The sequence below is a fragment of the Pongo pygmaeus genome, chromosome 2 (assembly GCF_028885625.2).
Source record: "Pongo pygmaeus isolate AG05252 chromosome 2, NHGRI_mPonPyg2-v2.0_pri, whole genome shotgun sequence".
Taxonomy (NCBI): Eukaryota; Metazoa; Chordata; class Mammalia; order Primates; family Hominidae; genus Pongo; species Pongo pygmaeus.
The window spans coordinates 46,783,401-46,802,698 of NC_085930.1; the positions used below are offsets into that span (position 1 = coordinate 46,783,401).

General features: G+C 39.2%; 2 protein-coding genes across 7 annotated transcripts in view; one reads left to right on the forward strand and one right to left on the reverse strand.

Moving 5' to 3' along the window:
• CCDC191 (coiled-coil domain containing 191) overlaps nucleotides 1–3,970 on the reverse strand; it is a 92,129-nt gene extending 88,159 nt beyond the window's left edge. For all 4 annotated transcript variants that reach the window (XR_010125680.1, XM_063661650.1, XM_063661649.1 and 1 more), the window contains exons 1-2: nucleotides 3,689–3,970; nucleotides 909–947 (exon numbers count right to left, since the gene is read on the reverse strand). Coding sequence is in view for 3 of the 4 variants with exons in the window: in XM_063661650.1 (XP_063517720.1) it covers nucleotides 909–947; nucleotides 3,689–3,778 (129 nt within the window). In the remaining variant the exon portion in view is untranslated. The remainder of the gene's footprint in view (nucleotides 1–908; nucleotides 948–3,688) is intronic.
• Nucleotides 3,971–4,040: 70 nt separating this feature from the next.
• QTRT2 (queuine tRNA-ribosyltransferase accessory subunit 2) overlaps nucleotides 4,041–19,298 on the forward strand; it is a 31,607-nt gene continuing 16,349 nt past the window's right edge. Inside the window, exons 1-6 of one of the 3 annotated variants that reach the window (XM_054483022.2) lie at nucleotides 4,041–4,178; nucleotides 4,313–4,420; nucleotides 12,539–12,759; nucleotides 13,529–13,584; nucleotides 15,296–15,372; nucleotides 17,947–18,159. In XM_054483022.2, the coding sequence (XP_054338997.1) occupies nucleotides 12,560–12,759; nucleotides 13,529–13,584; nucleotides 15,296–15,372; nucleotides 17,947–18,159 (546 nt within the window). In that variant the 5' untranslated portion in view covers nucleotides 4,041–4,178; nucleotides 4,313–4,420; nucleotides 12,539–12,559. The remainder of the gene's footprint in view (nucleotides 4,179–4,312; nucleotides 4,421–12,538; nucleotides 12,760–13,528; nucleotides 13,585–15,295; nucleotides 15,373–17,946; nucleotides 18,160–19,298) is intronic. The other 2 variants (XM_054483023.2, XM_054483021.2) reach the window with 2 other exon arrangements.

The following is a 19,298-nucleotide window of genomic DNA, read 5'->3' on the forward strand; positions in this document are numbered from 1 at the left end:
TTAGCTCCCCAACACAGTGGGCTAGTACTTAGTAGGCACTCAAATACCAACTGAATAAATAAATGGTTAAAAATTATTACATCTGGCCTAGGATCTATTACATCTGTCTAGGATCTGATGCTCATGATGCATGCCAATTTAGATGAGTAATCACTCTTCAAAATACTGTCAGATTGGTCTTTTCCCGGGAAAATGCTGCATGATTTTGAAACATGTGGTACACGATGAATTGAATATGGCAAGTTGCCAAACTGACACGCAGAAGCACACACCTGAAATGATTTAATGGCACTTTCAAATTAAATGGTACTCAGACTCAAAAATACATATCTCAGGCCTGGAAGAGATGTCAGAGATTATCTAACACAATCTCCCCTTCACTGAATCCTCAAACATATTGTTCATTAGCCTAATATTAAGTGACCATTTAGAGTACATTAAAATAGCTTCAGTGGTAGAAAACACATCTCTATAAGAATGCCCAGTCCACTTTTGGATGGACTAGTCATTAGAAAATTCTTATTTGTGATGCACACGTAGTTTTCACCCATTAGTCCCTATGTCATTGTAACTACAGTGCAGTCTTTCCAACATCGAGGAAGGCCACCATATCCTGTCCCAAGGCTTCTTTTCACAACTCCTTTAATCCTCTTCATGTGATACTCATGGCATTTGAAACGATGTCTACACACCTGTTTTCTTTTCATTCCTACTTAAATGGTTTCATGAGAGGCAATAGAATTATGAAAAAAAATACTAAAAAGTATAAAATTAAGGCAACTTACATAGTCACATGGGAATAAAAATAGCAGAGTATGTGCAAAGTGGAGATCTATTCATATTTCTTTTCCATCTGATTATGCTTGACTCTTAATTCTCTTTTTATTCTAAATTTGAAATATCCTTACCTTTATCCAGTATTCCACATTGTCAGGATCAAAAGCAGGCTGTAGATAACATACACAGGATATTAATATGCAGCAATATCTTTATCAACTTTGCCATTTAAATCTATCCTTCTGACTAAAGCATATGGAACAGTGTCCTTTATTATTTCCCCAAAGCATTTCATTAGAAAGTTCAGCATGATTAGCAATAAAAGACACAGAATAGCAGTATGAGGAGAAAACATGAAGCCTTCCTGGGACATTGATTGTTTTTATTTCTTGTCTAGGCCCACCTTGAGATTGTGATTTAATTGGTCTGGGATAGGACCCTGGCACTGCTATTTTTTTAAACCTCCTTAGGGTTAATAGTCAAGATATAGAAATGCTAAATATAAAGCTACTCATTAAAAAAAAAAGCACTGATTAATTAGCCAGATTATCCAAGTAATCTTTAGCTTAAAGAAGGGTATGTTCCTCTCCTTACTCCTTTCATAAGTAGCCTGTAGCAAGAGGCTTTCTCCTCTTACCTAGATCAGGGATCTTGTTTGGCCCAGTAAAAACTGAAGGTTAATCAATCTGACTTCTACTGTTTTACAAAGCAGAAAATATAAATTTCCACCCATACTAGTCAGGTATTAATCTGAAATTAGAAGTAAAACCATCAGGGCATTTCCTTTCTTCACTCTCTGTAACTCCCAGAAGCTTGGAGAATTCCCTCTAATAGTCACTTAACAAACAGAGTTATCTTCTTTGCCAAAAATGCAGGTGTGTTTTGGCCGGGAGCAGTGGCTCATGCCTGTAATCCCAGCACTTTGGGAGGCCAAGGCGGGCAGATCACGAGGTCAAAAGATCAAGACCATTCTGGCTAACACGGTGAAACCCCGTCTCTACTAAAAAAAAAAAATACAAAAAATTAGCCAGGCATGGTGGCGGGTGCCTGTAGTCCCAGGTACTCGGGAGGCTGAGGCAGGAGAACGGCGTGAACCCGGGAGGCGGAGCTTGCAGTGAGCCGAGATCGCACCACTGCACTCCGGCCTGGGCGACAGAACGAGACTCCGTCTCAAAAACAAACAAATAAACAACAACAACAACAAAAACTGGGGAATGGGGCGAGGGTTAATCAATCTGACTTTTACTGTTTTACAAAGCAGAAAATATAAATTTCCACCCAGATCAGTCAGGTATTTATCTGAAATTAGAAGTAAAACTATCAGGACATTTCCTTTCTTCACTCTCTGTAACTCCCAGAAGCTTGCAGAATTCCCTCTAATAGTCACTTAACAAATAGAGTTATCTTCTTCACTAAAAATTCAGGTGTGTTTTTAAAATAAGGGGAGATCCTGATGATTTGTCATTGGAGCACTAAATCTCTTTTGGTTTGGCGTTCCCAGTTCATGAATTGCTTCTTACTCAAATATGCTCTTTAAAATAATAATAATAATAATAAAATAAGGGGATATCTAAACTAGCATACTGACACATGGAAGTGGGAAAAATATAATACTCTTTCACTTACCTAACACTTTACTTTCAAAGCATCTTACTGATAACTAATTAACGCAGCTGTACTGCTTAATAATTTTGTCACTGCAACAAAGAAAGAGCTGATCCAATTAAAACACAACTGAACTTGAAGAAGCCCTATGTTTTTACCTTTTTTTCTCTAGGCAGTAATAATGAGCACTAGCAGCAAAAATCCTTCCTTTTGGAGTCCTAAGAAATTATTCTAAATTTTTACCTTTCATCATCAAGTCCATATCCATAACCTATTTTGGATCCAATACATTATGCAACTGATGTATTGAAATAGCAGCAGCCTCAGTTGCCAAGTCTCCCTGATGCTCCAGTCTGTGCCCTCTAGTATCTAGGGCAACATATTTGTCATGTGGAATATGTCCATTGCATTTAGCTGGTAAATTTAGAATAAATCGCAAGAACAACTTCCTGGGGCCCTCACAAAGGCCACATACATCTACAGAATATTATTTAGGAAAGTATAACTTAAGGGTGAAAACAGCTGGTGAAACTGCTCTGTAGCTGAAAGCTGAGAAGCTTCTCCATTTTAGTACTCTCATTTAGATTTTAAGCATCTTTTTGGGGACTGTTAAAAAGGTAGTTTGTGGAAAGCACACATGGTGCAACTGTGACTTTGCACATGTCACATATGTTTCAAGTTTAAAATGGGGTTATCAGTTTTTTCTTATCTTCAGGTGCTAATGCATCCAAATGGGTGATAGATACGGAGAGAATCTATTTTTTGAAAGTTGGTTGAATTTAGAAATTCCTATGTGAATCAAGTATTAATGTATTCAATATCCATTTGCACTCCTGAGTTTATTTAGAAACTTTACGTAAAAGTGGAGGGGCAGGAATATAGGCAGGGTATTTAATGTGAAGCCCTCCCCCGTTAAAAAAGATCAATTACCCCAAGATTTGCAAAAAAAAAAAAAAAAAAAAGAGAAAAAGAAAGAAATGTGCGAGAAATTTCCTAAAATTTAGGGTAGGGGGAATGGAGTTTGCAAACTCCCTTCACCCCGATGGGCATTAGCAGACACCTCCGGTTTTAGAAAAGCGTTACAAACAGTTCTTCCACGATGCTGCCCACCAAAGCCGTAATGTGCCCAGACCCCAGAGCTCCTAGAGCACTTTACTCAGGGCAATGCTGGCTTTGGGGCGGTCAAGGCAGGGGCGTGTCAGCTAAGGATGAAGAGGCAGGAAGCACAGAGAGGCCGCGACTGGCTTCCTGACTGCGCCGCGCCTTGGGAAAGTCCCCGCCCTCCAAAGCTCTCGATTGGGATCACCTTGGGACTCGGCTTCCTTGTGAACCGTTTCCAGCGATTCAGCCCCATCCTTTTCTTTGAGGAGGACGTTCCCTGAGGCGCCAGTAGCATTTTCCAAGTTCGAGCCCGAACCTCGGCCAAAGCTGAAACAACCGCTCTTCTACTCGGGCTGCTTCCGGGCCGCGCTGGGAATTGTAGTTCCTCCGCCCGCAAGGAAAGCAGGCGTAGGACGCCGTCGAACCACCACTCCCACGAGGCTCTGCCCAGGCCTCTCGCGTTGGCTCAGTTACCATAGCAACGGCAGAGGTCCCTCGCTCTCGCAGTCATCAAGGCTCGCTTGAATGTCGGCTTTGCTTTTTTTTCTGGCGCCCGGTGATGACGCAGTACTCCCTGATTGGCTCTGCACTGGAGGCAGTGATTTTGGGGCAGAGAATTTTGCAACACGTGGTAGTGAACTGTGAGGAGTTTGAGGGGGTCTGAAGACTGAAAGAGTCGAATGGTTTGTTGGCAGGTAAGTGCCCCTTTGCCCTGCCGGTGTGGGAGCTGCTAGAGATGGATGAGTCACGTCGCGTCCAGACGCTTCCGGGTTGTGTTGCAGTAACGGTGATTGTACTCCCGCCATGTCTCCTCTCCTTCCCTTTTCAGGGTCTCCTGGTGGATTGGTTTCTCTAAGTTCAGATTTTCATAAATCGTGTGAGCGTCGCCGACACCTCTGAGATAAAAAGGCCCCTTTCGACTAGCCTCTGCTGAAAGGTAGAGTTTTCAGGAAGTTTTTATTCCGAACTGCCCATGGGAGGGTGGGACCGTCTTCAATCTCTGAGCCAGGTGCCTAGGGAGGTCTAAGGGCCATGGAGATGGCCCATGGAGCAAAGATAAATCCAGGCTTATTGGCTTAGTCGAGGTGTTTCCAGAGACAGCCCATTTAGGGGTGATAAATGGGCTTATAAAGCAGAGTAAAGATTTAGAACAGGAGTTTTGGATTCAGCTACTTTGTGGCTATATGACCTTAGGCAACTTGTTTAATAACTCAGAGACCCTGTTTTCTCATGCAAAATGGGGACGATAATACCTGAATCACTGGAGTGTTGTAATAATTAAAAATAAATGTATGTGAAGCATTCTGCCAGGAAATGTAAAGTAAAGTTGATTTGAAATTGGTGAAAATGAAGTTAGGGAAGCTATGCCCTCGGACTGTTGCAGCGATCCTAGGACCAGCTCTGTAACTGGTCTATCTGAAAGGCGGTTGAATAAATTGTGTTCATACAAATTATGCAGTATCACGAAGTAGTTTTTTTCAAAAGGGTAAGTTAGCTTTATGTCTCTTCTTCAGGAAAGACGTCTAATGTTTATTCTTGAGAGAAAAGCAAATTGCAGAGAAGTGCATATATTATAGTATAGTATGTTTCCATTTTTGTAAAAGCAAACCCTGACCAAAACACTCCCTCCCATGTGCAAGTATGTTTAAATATTTGTATGAGAATGGAGAAAGATTGCAGAAACTGGGAGGATGGATTAGAGGCGGGACGGAGAAAGGGAAAAGAACAAGAACACTATAGCAAAATGGAAACTATGATTATAATGTGCTTGTGTACCAGATGGAACTTCTAATAAGCTCCCAGCCTATTAGAGTACAGCGTTGAAAACTAGACTTCAATAATTAGAGTCCTTGCTCTGCCACTTACCAGCTGGTGATTTTATCAGCCTCAGTTTATCATCCATAAAATGCAGATAATAATGGTATCTGTATTATGCATTTGATATGAGGATTCGTGGAGTGATTATATAAAGAACAGTGCTTAATACATAGTAAATACCCGATAAATGTTAGTTGCTGTTATTGTCTTTCTATATGTGAAATTAATTTAACTTTTTGTGATTACTGACATTTGGAATTCTACCATCTTATTGTGTTTACTATTTCTTTTTTCGGTCTCCTTTCCTTTCTTGCCTTTTATTAGGTTAATTCATTTCTCTTTATCTTCCCACTTCCCTCTCCAGTGAGTTTGGAAATTATGCATTCTGTCATTAATCGTTTAACAGTTACTTCTGAATTTTTAACACACATACTCAACAAAGTTCAACGTCATCATTATCTCTTTCCCCCTACCAAATGGTGTAAGGATTTCCGAATGCCTTGGAAAAATTTTCAGTTACTGTTTTCTAGAATTGTAGCGTTCTTCATTTCTTTTTTTTTTTTTTTTTGAGACGGAGTCTTGCTTTGTTACCCAGGCTGGACTGCAGTGGCATGATTTTGGCTCACTGCAACCTCTGCCTCCGGGGTTCAAGTGATTCTCCTGTCTCAGCCTCTGGAGTAGCTGGGATTACAGGCGTGTGCTGCCACACCTGGTTGATTTTTGTGTTTTTAGTGGAGACAGGGTTTCGCCATGTTGGCCAGGCTGGTCTCAAACTCCTGACCTTAGGTGATCCTCCCACTTCGGACTCCCAGAATGCTGGGATTACAGGCGTGAGCCACTGTGCCCGGCCAGCGTTCTTCATTTCTGTGTGTCATTTCTGAGTCAGCTCAATGCACTATATTGTTTAAAAGTCCTTCAGTCATTTTTCTATGCATATACTATCATTATAGAAAGTGTACATGTGTGGGGGAGAGGGGTAAGAGATGCTGATGTGTACTTATATATACAGCTTTCCTTTCACAAAAAATATGACCATCTTTTGCCTTAGGAAATTTTGGACATTTCCATGGCAGTATGTAGAGAATCCAGCTAGCAAACCTTTAAAAATCCCTTCTCTCCCGATAAATGAAGAGCGGAGGTGGTGGGTCGCACTGGAAGTGTTAGGACAGGTACGGTGTTGCCAGAAGTGCAGGGAATCTTTGTTAGTCCTTGTAAAGGTACAGATCCACTGACAGCCTGTCATTTGTCTTTACACTCTTAATGGTTTTTCCTTAAGACTTTCCCAGGAATGCCATCTGTGACACCAGAAATATTAGAACAGACCCACAACAAGTGAAAAGGGAAGGGATCATGATAAAGGCAAATAAAAACTAGTTAATATTTTGGAGACTGTTGATCTATTTCTTGAACTTTCCTTGGGAAAAAGGAAATAATCACTCTCAAAGCATGTTTTTAAAAATATGTACATGAATATGTGTATGTGTGTGTACTATTTTATTACTTCATAGTAACAATTTATTGTATTTGAGCCTCTAGAAAAGAAGTGTAATTATAAAAAACATTTACCATAATCTGAACAATGAATGAAGAAAGGAAGACTTGGTTCTTCTAGCTCTGGACAAAATTCCATTTTTTTAAAAAAAATATTGGTTTCCAGCTGAAGTATAGTACATTCTCTGATGTTTTCCTCAGATTTTAAAATATTTGCATTCATCCCCACAAAACAGAATCACTGACAATGGCAGTTTATTCTAATACTTTTTCTTAAACCCAGTCACCTGCTTTTGCTCCCTTATTTTTGTCTTCGGTAACATGTTGAGTTACTGTGATTAGGGTGGAACTTTTATGAAGCCCCAAACAACAGAAGTGAGTATGTAGCACCAAAATCGTTCACTGTAGAGAAAGCCAAGTGGGTATTTCTCTCCAGTTGGCTGAGTGGGTTCAGTATTCTAAGCTGAGGATTTTGGATTTCATCTTTAAAGTTATTTGGGATTAAAGCATTATATCACAGGAGAGCCCATCTCTGCCTCTAAGAATATGGTGGCCAATGTCCTTTAGAGTTACAAAGGACCTCTAATTACAGACTTTCAGTTAAGAATCAAGAAAGTTGTTTCTTCAGTTGAGGAAAGAGTGGGAAGGGGAGATGAGAAAGAAGAGAGAAGATGCCTTCAGGACTGAGTGGATGATTAATCACACTTGAGACTCGTTTGTTAAAAGATGGGAACTTCTAGAATATGTTCATTCTTTCCTCACACAAGGATGAAACTAAGAAGTCTTTGAGAGAAAGGTAAGTCTTAGAAGCCAATGGTCTGGGCTTCCAGGTCTGGCTGCCTCTATACTCTTAGAGAATCCTTGTGTCCAACCTTGGAGAATCTGAGATTGGTTGTTTGGTAATCTTCGCTTATCTGTGGGGAATATGTTCCAAGACCCCTTGTGGATGCTGGAAACTGCAAATGGTTCCAAACCACAGATAGATAGATAGATAGATAAGATAGATAAGATAGATAGATGATACATACATATATACATACATACATACAAACCCTAGATAGATAGACAGACATACAATAGACAGATAGACAGTATGATGTTTCCTATCTAAACATACCTATAATAATGCTTAATTTATTAATTAGGCACAGTAGTAGATCTTAGTCACCTCAGCAAACAGTCTTTTTTCTTTTCCTAGTTGGAGAACTTTAACCTTTTCTCATAAGGGAACACTTTATGGCTTCCCTTTGGCATATCCGTATTGCCAGCATCACAACTCTTGTGCTGTGGGGCTAGTCGTAAGTAAAATAAGGGTAACTTGAACATAAGCACTGCAATACAGTGACAGTTGATCTGATCAATGAGACAGCTCCTAAGTAACTAAGGGGTGAGTAGCGTCTACAGTATGAAGATGCTGGGCAAAGGGATGATTCACGTCCTGGGTGGAACAGAGCAAAATGGCGAGAGATTTCATTATGCTACTCAGAATGGCATGCAATTTCAAACTTACATTTATTTCAGGAATTTTCCATTTAATATGTTTGGACCTCGGATGTCCGTGGGTAACTGAAACTGTGGAAAGCAGAACTGTGAATGGGGGTACTGTATTAAGAGAACCAATGGGTTTCCTTTTAGTTGCCTTTATGCACCTTCTTCTTCCCATTCTGATTCTATGCTTTCATGGCATATTTGGCTTCATGTATTGCATTCTATAGGGCAAACATGCCACTGACTGGTCCACTTTGCTTTTTTTCGATTCTCATAGTAAATAATTGTGCATACTGATTTTATTGTTTAGTCTCTGAAGTTGATAGGTTTGAGCCTGACCCTAAGTGATGGCTCTGTGTTGGGTATATAGAAAAGGTCAGGCTCAGCTTACCAGGCAGAAGCCTAAAATCCCTTACCAGTGGCCAGCCAGCCGTCCAAGTAGTACAAGACTGTAAGGCACTGGAGGGAGCAGCAGCAGGTGGCTAATCTTTGAGCCCCTGTGTAATTCTGTTGGCACAGGTTAAAGAACTTGACAGCTGCTTTCTTTTATCTCTTTTCTTTCTCTTTCTCTTTCTTTTCTTCTTTTTTGTTTTTGAGACAGGATCTCCCTCTGTTGCCCAGGCTGGAGTGCCAGTGGTGTGATCATGGCTCACTGCAGTCTCTGCCTCCCTGGCTCAAGGGATCCTCCTACCTCAGATTCCCAAGTAGCTAGGACTACAGGTGCATGCCACCATTCCTGGCTAGTTTTTGTATTTTTTGTAGAGACAGGGTTTCATTGTGTTGCCCAGGCTGCTCTTGAACTTCTGGGCTCAAGCGATCTGCCCACCTCGGCCTCCCAAACTGCTGGGATTACAGGCGTGACCCAGCGTGCCCAACCAAAAGCCACTTTCTTTTTATGACTTTCCACATTGTGTTCTAGGGGAAAAAACCAAAAAGCTGTTTCATAGATTTCACATACACTTTTGAAAAATCTTGTTATTTTAAGTGGCCATGGTATGCTGCAGGATATTCTAAAAAAAAAAAAATCTGAATGCATCTCCTAGCACGTTAAATTTACTCTCACTTAAAAGCCATAATTGGCTGGGTGCAGTGGCTCACACCTGTAATCCCAACACTTTGGGAGGTCGAGGCAGGAGGATCACTTGAGCCTAGGAGTTTGAGACCAGCCTGGGCAACGTAGTGAGACTCCATCTCTACAAAAAAAATTTTTTTAATTAGTTAGGTGCAGTGGTTGGGCATCTGTGGTCTCAGCTACTTAGGAGGCTGAGGTGGGAAGGTTACTTGAGCCTGGGATGTCAAGGCTACAGTGAGCCGTGATTACACCATTGCACTCCAGCCTGGGCAATAGAGTGAGACCTTGTCTCCAAAAAAAAAAAAAGAAGACAGAATAAAAAGAGTACAGGCCTTTTGCAGGAGGTCCAGGTTCTAGACAAGCCTATGGCTAAGCAGGCCTAGTCTCAGACTCATTACAATAAAATGGCAGAAGGGGTGATGTGGTGATGAGGAATTCCCAGGTAGGGGGTCTCTGGTAGTAATGGAACTCTATAAACTATTTTCAGTATTTCTAAAGTCTAATGGTAATTATACAATACTGGATATTAAGCACAGTTTTACTAAAGCACAGGTTTGTTGTTTTTACCTGGAATTGAGTTAACACAGCATGGAAAAGCAGATTATCTCATGCTTATCAGAAGCTTTGGTTGTCAGTCGTTTGTGTCATTTATTAATAAACTGGAGAAACGAGAGCATAGATTTGATGAGGAGAGATAATAAAAGTAACATTCTAGAATCCTATACTTCATTTTTCAAACGTATTAGTTTTACCCAATGAAGGTTCTTCGTGCCTTTATATGAATTTAATTTAAAAAACACTGTTCATGTGTGTACATTTAAACTCTTTACCTACTTTACACAGCTCAGATGAGAGAGTATTTTTGGAGTAAGACAGAATTTTTGGAGGAGCCAGCAAGTTCTTGTCTCTAGCCCTTTCTGAAATAGCTTCAGGCAACACAGTTTCTTCTGTTCTCAGACGTATGTGATAGTAGGAAATGCATAAGTTACTGCAGCATTTAAAAATTCTGGTCCATTAAATTTTCATTAGTTCTTATTTATGTTTCAAGAAATCTAGTGTTGAAATCAATCATATTGGTTGATTTCAATATTCAGTCAGAACAACAGGTGTTGATTCATGAAGCTTTGAAGTACATTTCTCATCTTTGTGCTTCCCCCTGCTTCAATTCTCCAGAGCTACTTAGATTACAAAATGCTGTCTTAAATTTCACGTTAGAGCTCTGTTGGTTTAAAATATAAAATACGTTTTTATCACTTGAAATCAGTATTATCTGATAAATAAGTAAGGCTTACGATTCTTTTTTATTTTCTAGAGTATGCTTTTATTAGCTTATAAGTATAGTTTTACAGTTTTTTTAAATGAACCTTCTTGTTTCAGCAGTTTTAATGTGTGACAACAGGGTATGTAAAAAAATAGCTTTTATACTATTTATTAAAATATAATCTTTTTTTCCTTACCAGTCTCCATTTATGTGGGTTCTAATGACACTTATTTTTATGTTTCTAATGACACTTATTTTTATGTTTCTATCTTTGTGATAACTTGAAATAATGATATTATAGTTATAGAAAATTGACCAGGCTTTCATCAAACACTTATATTAGTTTTTATAATTTGTGTTTAGCATAAAATCTCTTCTTAGACCATACAGAAAGTAGTTATTCTCTTTTTTTTAAGAAAGTAGTTATTCTTATGTCTAAGATTCTAATGACAAAGATGGCTATTTTATTTAAATTTAAGAATTTATGTCTCCTAAAAAAAAGTAATGTTTTTATTCTTGAATATATTTAACTAATGATGGATATGTCTTATTTATTTGGTGACAGTTTAACAATGGTTCACTTTCAGAGTATGGTATGGTATAATGCTTTAGAAAATGAGATTTGGCTGGGCATAGTGGCTCATGCTTGTTACCCCAGCACTTTGGGAGGCTGAGGTGGGCGGATCACCTGAGGTCAGGAGTTCGAGACCAGCCTGGCCAACGTGGTGAAACCCCATCTCTACTACAAATACAAAAATCAGCTGGGCATGGCCGCATACGCCTGTAATCTCAACTACTTGGGAGGCTGAGGCAGGAGAATCTCTTGAACCCGGGAAGCAGAAGTTACAGTGAGCTGAGATCGCGCCACTGCACTCCAGCCTGGGTGACAGAGCGAGATTCTGTGTCCAAAAAAAAAAAAAGAAAGAAAAGAAAAGAAAATTGGATCCTCTCTGATAGCTCATTTATCAACTAATAAAACTGGGCCTGGGCCAGTTTTTAGGAATTCCAGAAGATATGGTACTTGCTGTAGAGATGTAATGAAGTATTTGTAAAATGTTGGTATGTCTGGTGACATTTAGCAGATGATGTGTGTGCCTATCAAGTTCTGTAGTGCATTTTAAAAGTGGAACCCAGTATTTTGCTTCACTGAATACTAAATCATTTAGGAGCACCCAACAAATAATTGATAATGTTTTCTGATTTTTTTTCCCTGTATATCTATAGAAGTTAGAAAGTGTATCTTTATTTTTTCTTTAAACACATATTAGTCTTTCCCAGTTATAAAAGTAATGACACGCTGCTTATGGATTGCGTGTATGCTCCACACAGTTTCTCACTTCTGTTTGGATACCATGTAAGAACAAATTGGGAAATAATCCCACTTCAGAGATCTGTTTATCTTTTGACATTTATTTTTCCATATATTTTCATAAACACCAGGATGCTGTTTTCTTCACTTAACAGCATTATTAGGAAAAAATTGCTATATTGCTTAGCATTCCCTCAAATTGGAGAAAGAAGAAAATGGATTATATCAATAATCAGTATGGCCTAAGCAGTGTTACTATTCTCTGTATACATTTTCAAGGCTGAGAGAGCCTTGGCTTCATGACATTCTTCCCATGATTAGTCTTTCTAATTCTGTTCTTTCATTTGTTCGGTTTTCATCAGCTCAGACAAAAATTCCATGACTAAATTTAAAATTAGTTGATGCCAATATATTGTTCTGGGACCTTAGGGAAGGTATCTTATTCTCTTTATGTCTTTTCCCATTCCCCCATTCTTGATATCTGTGAAAATGTTTAGACTGGAAGCAGTAATAAGCATGCTATCATTCATTTTCCTGAAGATTTTTTTTTTTGCAAAATGCTTGGCCTTTAGGTGTTGTGAAGCTCCTTCTATACTTAATGCTCTTTTCTTGACAGGACCTAGAAGAATCCTTTAGGATGAAGCTGAGTCTTACCAAGGTAGTTAATGGCTGTCGCCTAGGAAAAATAAAAAACCTGGGCAAAACAGGGGACCACACCATGGATATTCCAGGCTGCCTTCTGTACACCAAGACTGGCTCCGCCCCACACCTCACCCATCACACGCTGCATAATATCCATGGGGTTCCTGCCATGGCTCAGCTTACGCTGTCATCCCTGTAAGTGTTAGAACCGATGATTCAAGTATCAACTCTGGCAGCAGCTTAGTTACCTTAGGTGCAAAAAAGAGAAAGATTTTTTTTGTTCATATATATAATTTGTCGATTTTCATAATGAAATCAGAAGAGAGGTTTCAAATATTATACATCTTCTGGCCCTAATCTGGAAGCCACAGGCCAGACCTATATGTTAGATCTGCTTCATTTTTCCTCCAAACCTACAGTCCCATACTGCCATATCGCCACTGCTCCCGGGGTGACAGGGCGGGGAATGCTCTGTGAGTGCTACATTTGGAGTTCAGGAGCTGTTATCATGCACCAGTCTTAAAGTTTTTTCTGCCTTTGCACATATACTTGCTAATACTACTTTATGGAAACAACTAAAGAAGTTAGATCATTTTGTGTAATGTATATACTGACTTTATACTTAATTGAAAAACCTACTATATGACCAGTTAACTTAATACTCTGCAGTGTTGTGTTAACAACAGAGATTTTAAAGGGGCAAGAGAAGGAAGAAAATCCAAGTATTCTGAAGGAGTTGATTTTTGCCAGTTTCACGTCTCACAGAACCACTAGCAAGTTGAAGGCCTTCGTTCTGGCTAATGAACCTAGCCTAATTAGTTAGAACTCTTGAATAATGGTGTAATTCAAGACAGCATTTACCATGATGTAACTTACTTGGGTGAGGAGAAGAGAGCTTCAGTTGTACAGAGTATTTACAGAATGACGCATTATTATGTTATGTATTTTTCTGTTTTGCTTACAGAGCAGAACATCATGAAGTCTTGAGAGAATATAAAGAAGGAGTTGGAAAGTTTATAGGTAAAAATTAAGTTACTTATATGTGCCTTGTGATGTGTTAATTTGGAGTTTGGAGGTGCTGTTGCCTCTTTGATCTTTCATTCATATGTTTATTTATTCATAAATTTAATAAGTATTATTTGAACATCTAAGAGCCAGGCATTGGCAAGTCAAGATTGAATAGGAAACAGTTGCTGGTCTCATGGAATTTGGAGCCTAGCTGGGATAAAGATAGAGAATTCTAGTAAAAATTGTGGTTACTGCTTTACAGGATTAGGGATATGTATGGATATCATGACAGGCCAGAGGGCGGAGCATATAACCTGCTCTGGGGTATATGTGCAAGGTGGTCAGAATAAAGAAAGGATTCTTTTTTTTCTTTAAGCCTCCATAAAAACCCAGAGAAAGGATTCTTGAGAGGGAAGTTGAGGAGCATTTTAGCTGGGTCAAGGAAGAGTAAAAGTTACCCAGGTTAGGAGTGGAAGCCCAGACAGGTGTGGGGCAGATGCTCCAGGCACTGAGTATCTGACTCAGCAGTGAGAACTTCCATGGGGCATGCGTGAGCTCCAAAGTAGTCTCATCATGCTTGAACCTCAGACATGCAGGGCAGGATGAAGCGTTTGTATATGGCTGTATTCTGATGTTAATATTATCCTTTATTCCAGAAATAGGATTTTATATGCAGATGTATGCATCTATTTATTTATGGGAAAAGCTTAGCAGTGACAGCTAGAACATCAGTTCTTCTGTACACCACTTTCTCCTAATGCTTTTTCAGATATCTAGGATTCACTTGAATGAAAATCCTGTTTCCATTGGTTATTCAGTCCTCTGCTTCTGAGAGCAACTGCATGATGTCCTGTTGGTTATCACAAAGCCCTGTATTTTAGTAGAGGAATTTATGGAATAGCATTCTCCTTGACCTGAGCCCAATTTTAATAACCAGCTTTAAAGTATACAAGCATATAATTAAATGAAAATAGCTAATGTAGGCTTTCTAGAGATAATTGTAATAATTGAAATTATGGAAAATAAAGTAAAAAAACTGCAGAGGTTTTAAACTTGCTTTATTTGTTTTTGTCTTTTTTCACTGGAATCCTGTTTTATTTTCCTTAACGAAAATGTGGGCTAGCATATGATATTTAAGCACATGGTTTACTAAACTTTTTTTGCATTTTTTAAAAAATGATTGTCTTTTTGACTGAAGAACTCAAGAAACTGTCATCGTGAATCAATGAAACTTACTAAGAATGAGATTCATTTGCAGCATCCTATAGCTTCTCTAAAATTCTGCCCCTAGGGATCCATGATATTATTGAGATTTATTATTAGTGAGATCACTCTGTGGCCATATCATTTTATCTTTCCAGTAGCTAGTTCCCCTTGGATGGTACCTGGAATAAGCATATTTGATAGTAAATTCTTTAAGTAAAGTCAAATGAGATCAACATGTCACTAAATACTTTCATTGTATATTGTGCTTTAAGATATATCTTTCCTTTGTAGCAGCTCAGTGCCTATTAGACGTGAACCTTTATATTTCTTTCTTTAGATTAGTAATCTTTTTATACATATTGATAGACCTTCTCTAATTCCAAGTTCAGATACGACCTATTGACAGTGTTTAGAGTTTCTTTATTCAGCAGTACGCATTGTGAAGCTGTTCCCTGCTATAATACAGTGTCATTGTTGATGTAAGCACTTTCAAGGGTTCTTTTTTGTGTTTATACAGGCATGCCAGAATCACTCTTGTACTGCTCCCTGCACGATCCAGTCAGCCCCTGCCCAGCTGGTTATGTAACAAACAAGGTGTGTTTTCAGAAGGGTCTCCAAGGCTGCAGCTTTGTCCCACGAAGTCAGCCTATGGTGTATCCCTCAGATGCTCAGATCCCACTGTCTGGGATGATCCCTTATACCTTTTCCTTATTTCAATAATTATAGTGGGATGGGATGGTTTATAAGACTTAGAATAGGGCTGCCTAAGGATGAGGTTAAGATGAAGAACACTGTATCCTCAGCATTTTCATTGTTGCAAAAAAATTTGAGGGTAGAGGAGGGTCAAATACATGCCAAAAAAAAAATTGCTATGATAGGGGAAAACAATAGTCTTTCGGCGCCATGCTTTGTTGGATTTTTAACAACTTCAGGAAGAGTGGAGAAAGTTGCTGATGAGTATTATCACATGTATAACTATATATAGTAGAACCTCAATATAATACTGTCTGCTGGGTCTACAGCCAGAGATTTTGTCCAGTGAAGAACAGTATCAAAAGCACCTCATTAAAAGTGTTCAGCTGAGAGGTGGCACCATTGGCATTATCCCTGAGGACAGCGTTCTGGCAAGGCTTCAGTGTGTACTACTACTTTACAAATGCAAATACTTTTCCTGCACTCACTTTATTAATGTCAGCAATATTTATTAATTGTGCCCCTCAGAACACTGTTTTTACTCATTCTCCTGTTTTAAGCTTCTATTTATTTTGTAGTTTGAATTCTAGAGAAACTACTTTGGCTGGGTATGGTGGCTCATGCCTGTAATCCCAGCACTTTGGTAGGCCAAAGTGGGTAGATGGCTTGAGCCTCAGGAGTTCGAGACCAGCCTGTCCAACATGGCAAAACTCCATCTCTACTACAAATACAAAAATTAGCCAGGTGTGGTGGCACATGCCTATAATCCCAGCTACTTGGCAGGCTGAGGCAGGAGAATCACTTGAACCTGGGAGGCAGAGGTGGCAGTGAGCCAAAATCACACCAGTGCATTGCGTTCTAGCCTGGGTGACAGAGCGAGACTCTGTCTCAAAAAAAAAAAAAAAAAGAAAGAAAAAAATACTTTGACTTCCATTATCTACCCAAATTGTAAGGGAGAGAGGAATCATTTAACCAGTAATTCTGATGCCTTAGTACAAAATAAAACGACTATATGTTGGCCTGCCATCTGTGTCCTTGTTGATCTGAGAAGAGGGATCTGTAGGGTAACCAAAGATAGAATTTTTTTTCCTTTTTTTTAACTTTTATTTTTGTTTCGGGGGTACGTGTAAACATTGTTACATAGCTAAATTTGTGTCATGGGTGTTTGTTGTACAGATTATTTCATCACCGAGGTATTAAGCCTAGTACCCAATAGTTACCTTTTCCCCTTCTCTCCCTCCTTTCACCCTCCACCCCCAAGTAGACCCCAGTGTCTGTTGTTCCCTTCTTTGTATCCATGTGTTCTCATCATTTAGCTCCCACTTATAAGTGAGAACATGTGGTATTTGATTTTCTGCTCCTGCATTAGTTTGCTAGGGACAGTGGCCTCCAGTTCCATCTATGTTCCTGCAAAGGATGTGACCTCATTCTTTTTTATGGCTGCATAATATCCCATGGTATATATGTACCACATTTTCTTTATCCAATCTATCATTGATGGACATTTAGGTTGATTGCATGTCTTTGCTATTGTGAATAGTGCTGCAATGTACATTTGCATGCATGTGTCCTTATGGTGGAATGATTTATATTGCTCTGGGTATATGCCCAGTAATGGGATTGCTGGGTTGAATGGTAGTTTTGCTTTTAGCTCAAAGATAGAATGTTACTAATATATATTCTCTTGAACTAGGAGATTTAAGTCTTTAATTCTATATCTAACTCAGTCTAGTAAACACTAGATATTAAAAATGTATAGGGCCCTAGACTGTGCTTTTGGGATACAAACATGAATTGGGATACTCTAGTCAGACAAATAAAGAATGGTGTAATAAGTGTGATCATTTCTATAAAGAAATAAGTACAAATTGATATAAGAGCATAGAGGAGTGAGTGATCGATTATGTCCAGGAAGTTTGGAGATCAGATTAATATGTGAACTCAGTGTCTCAATGGACACATAGTATTTTGCCAGGCAAAGAAGTAGAAGTTCCAGCACCTAGAAATAATAAATATTTGAGGTGATGGATACTCAAATACTCTGACATGATTATTATACTTGCTCTATATGTAAGGTCTCACACGTACCCCATAAAATTATACAAATATGTATCAATAAAAAAAGTTAAAAAAGAAATATGGGACTGTCAGTCAAAAGGAACAGTGTGATCAAAGTCTGTGGTATATTCAGGAACAGCAAGGGTTAGGTAGGGATGGGGCAGGTGGGATAGGGGAGAACAGAAGATGTTAGAAAAGTATAACAAAGAATTCTTGGGGCGTAGCTCAAAACTTGTCTTATATGACCATTGAAGGATTCTCTGTAAGCTGTGAGATCCTATTACCCACCATGTCTGGATATTGAATTGTCACCATCTCTGCAGTTGTAAAGAAGAATTATTGCTTTTTCTTTTTAATTATTTTATTTTTATTTACATTTTACTCTTGCTAATTCCTCATCATTTTGCTCCATGGCAGTCTGTGTCTGTGTGGAGTGTTGCAGGACGAGTGGAAATGACTGTTTCCAAGTTCATGGCAATTCAGCAGGCCCTTCAGCCAGACTGGTTCCAGTGCCTCTCTGATGGAGAAGTATCTTGTAAGGAAGCAACTTCCATAAAAAGGGTCAGAAAGTCTGTTGACCGATCACTTCTTTTCTTGGATAACTGTCTGCGGCTGCAGGAAGAGTCAGAGGTAAGGCTGTACCACTAACCACTCCTTTCTCTTGACACTCTTGCCTCCCTTACATTCTGTGATACCACCTTTTCTGTTCTTCCTCCTACTGCTGTGCTCCTCACTTCTTTGTCTATTTTACTCTCTATTTTTATTTTCTTTTTGAACCCTAAGTATTATTGTTCTCTAGGTTTCTATCTTGGGTTTCTCTTTTCATCCCATTCTATATGTTGTTCCTGGGCAGCCTTCCCTTAGTTTTAATTGCCGAATAATTCTAAAATTGTATATACTATCAAGATCATTCTGCTTAGCTTCAGAATTACATAATTACTGGGTTATAGGTAGGTTATGTTGCTAGAATATCCCTCAAACTCAGAAGTGACCAGATTCATCATTTTATCTCCACAAACCTGTTCTTCCTTTTGCTCTTCCTCAATACTTTATCTCCATTTATGGCATCCACCAAGCTCTTCAGCCCAGAAATTTGAGCTTTTCTTTTTCTTTTTTGAGTCTCACTTTTGCCCAGGCTGGAGTGCAGTGGTATGATCTCAGCTCGCTGCAACCTCTGCCTCCTAGGTTCAAGGGATTCTCCAGCCTCAGCCTTTCTTATAGCTGGTATTACAGGCATGCACCATCACACCCGGCTAATTTTTGTATTTTTAGTAGAGATGGGGTTTCACCATGTTGGCCAGGCTGGTCTTGAACTTTTGACCTTAGGTGATCTGCCTGCCTCAGCCTCCCAAAGTGCTGGGATTACAGGCTTGAGCCACTGTGCCTGGCCAAGAAATTTGAGCTTTTCGAGACTCTTTTTTTTCATTCACATTTAATAGCCAACTGTTCACTCTTCCTTGATTCCATTTACCTAAATATGTCTAGAATCTCCCCCTCCTTATCACCACCTTAAGCCATAATTGCATCATCTCTTACGTACATAATTACCTTTGAATTCTTCTCTCTGCCTCCATTCTCATTTTTATCCAATCCATCTTTCAGCCCTGTTATCCAAAAGATCTTTGTAAAGCACAAACATGAGCTCCTTGCCCACTTCCCTAAAAGAATTTAATGACTCTCTACTTCAGCTCTTAAATGGCAAGGACAGCCTGCTGTGATGTGGCCTCTGCCTACTCCTCCAGCTCACTGTGGGCTACTTTCTCCTGTGA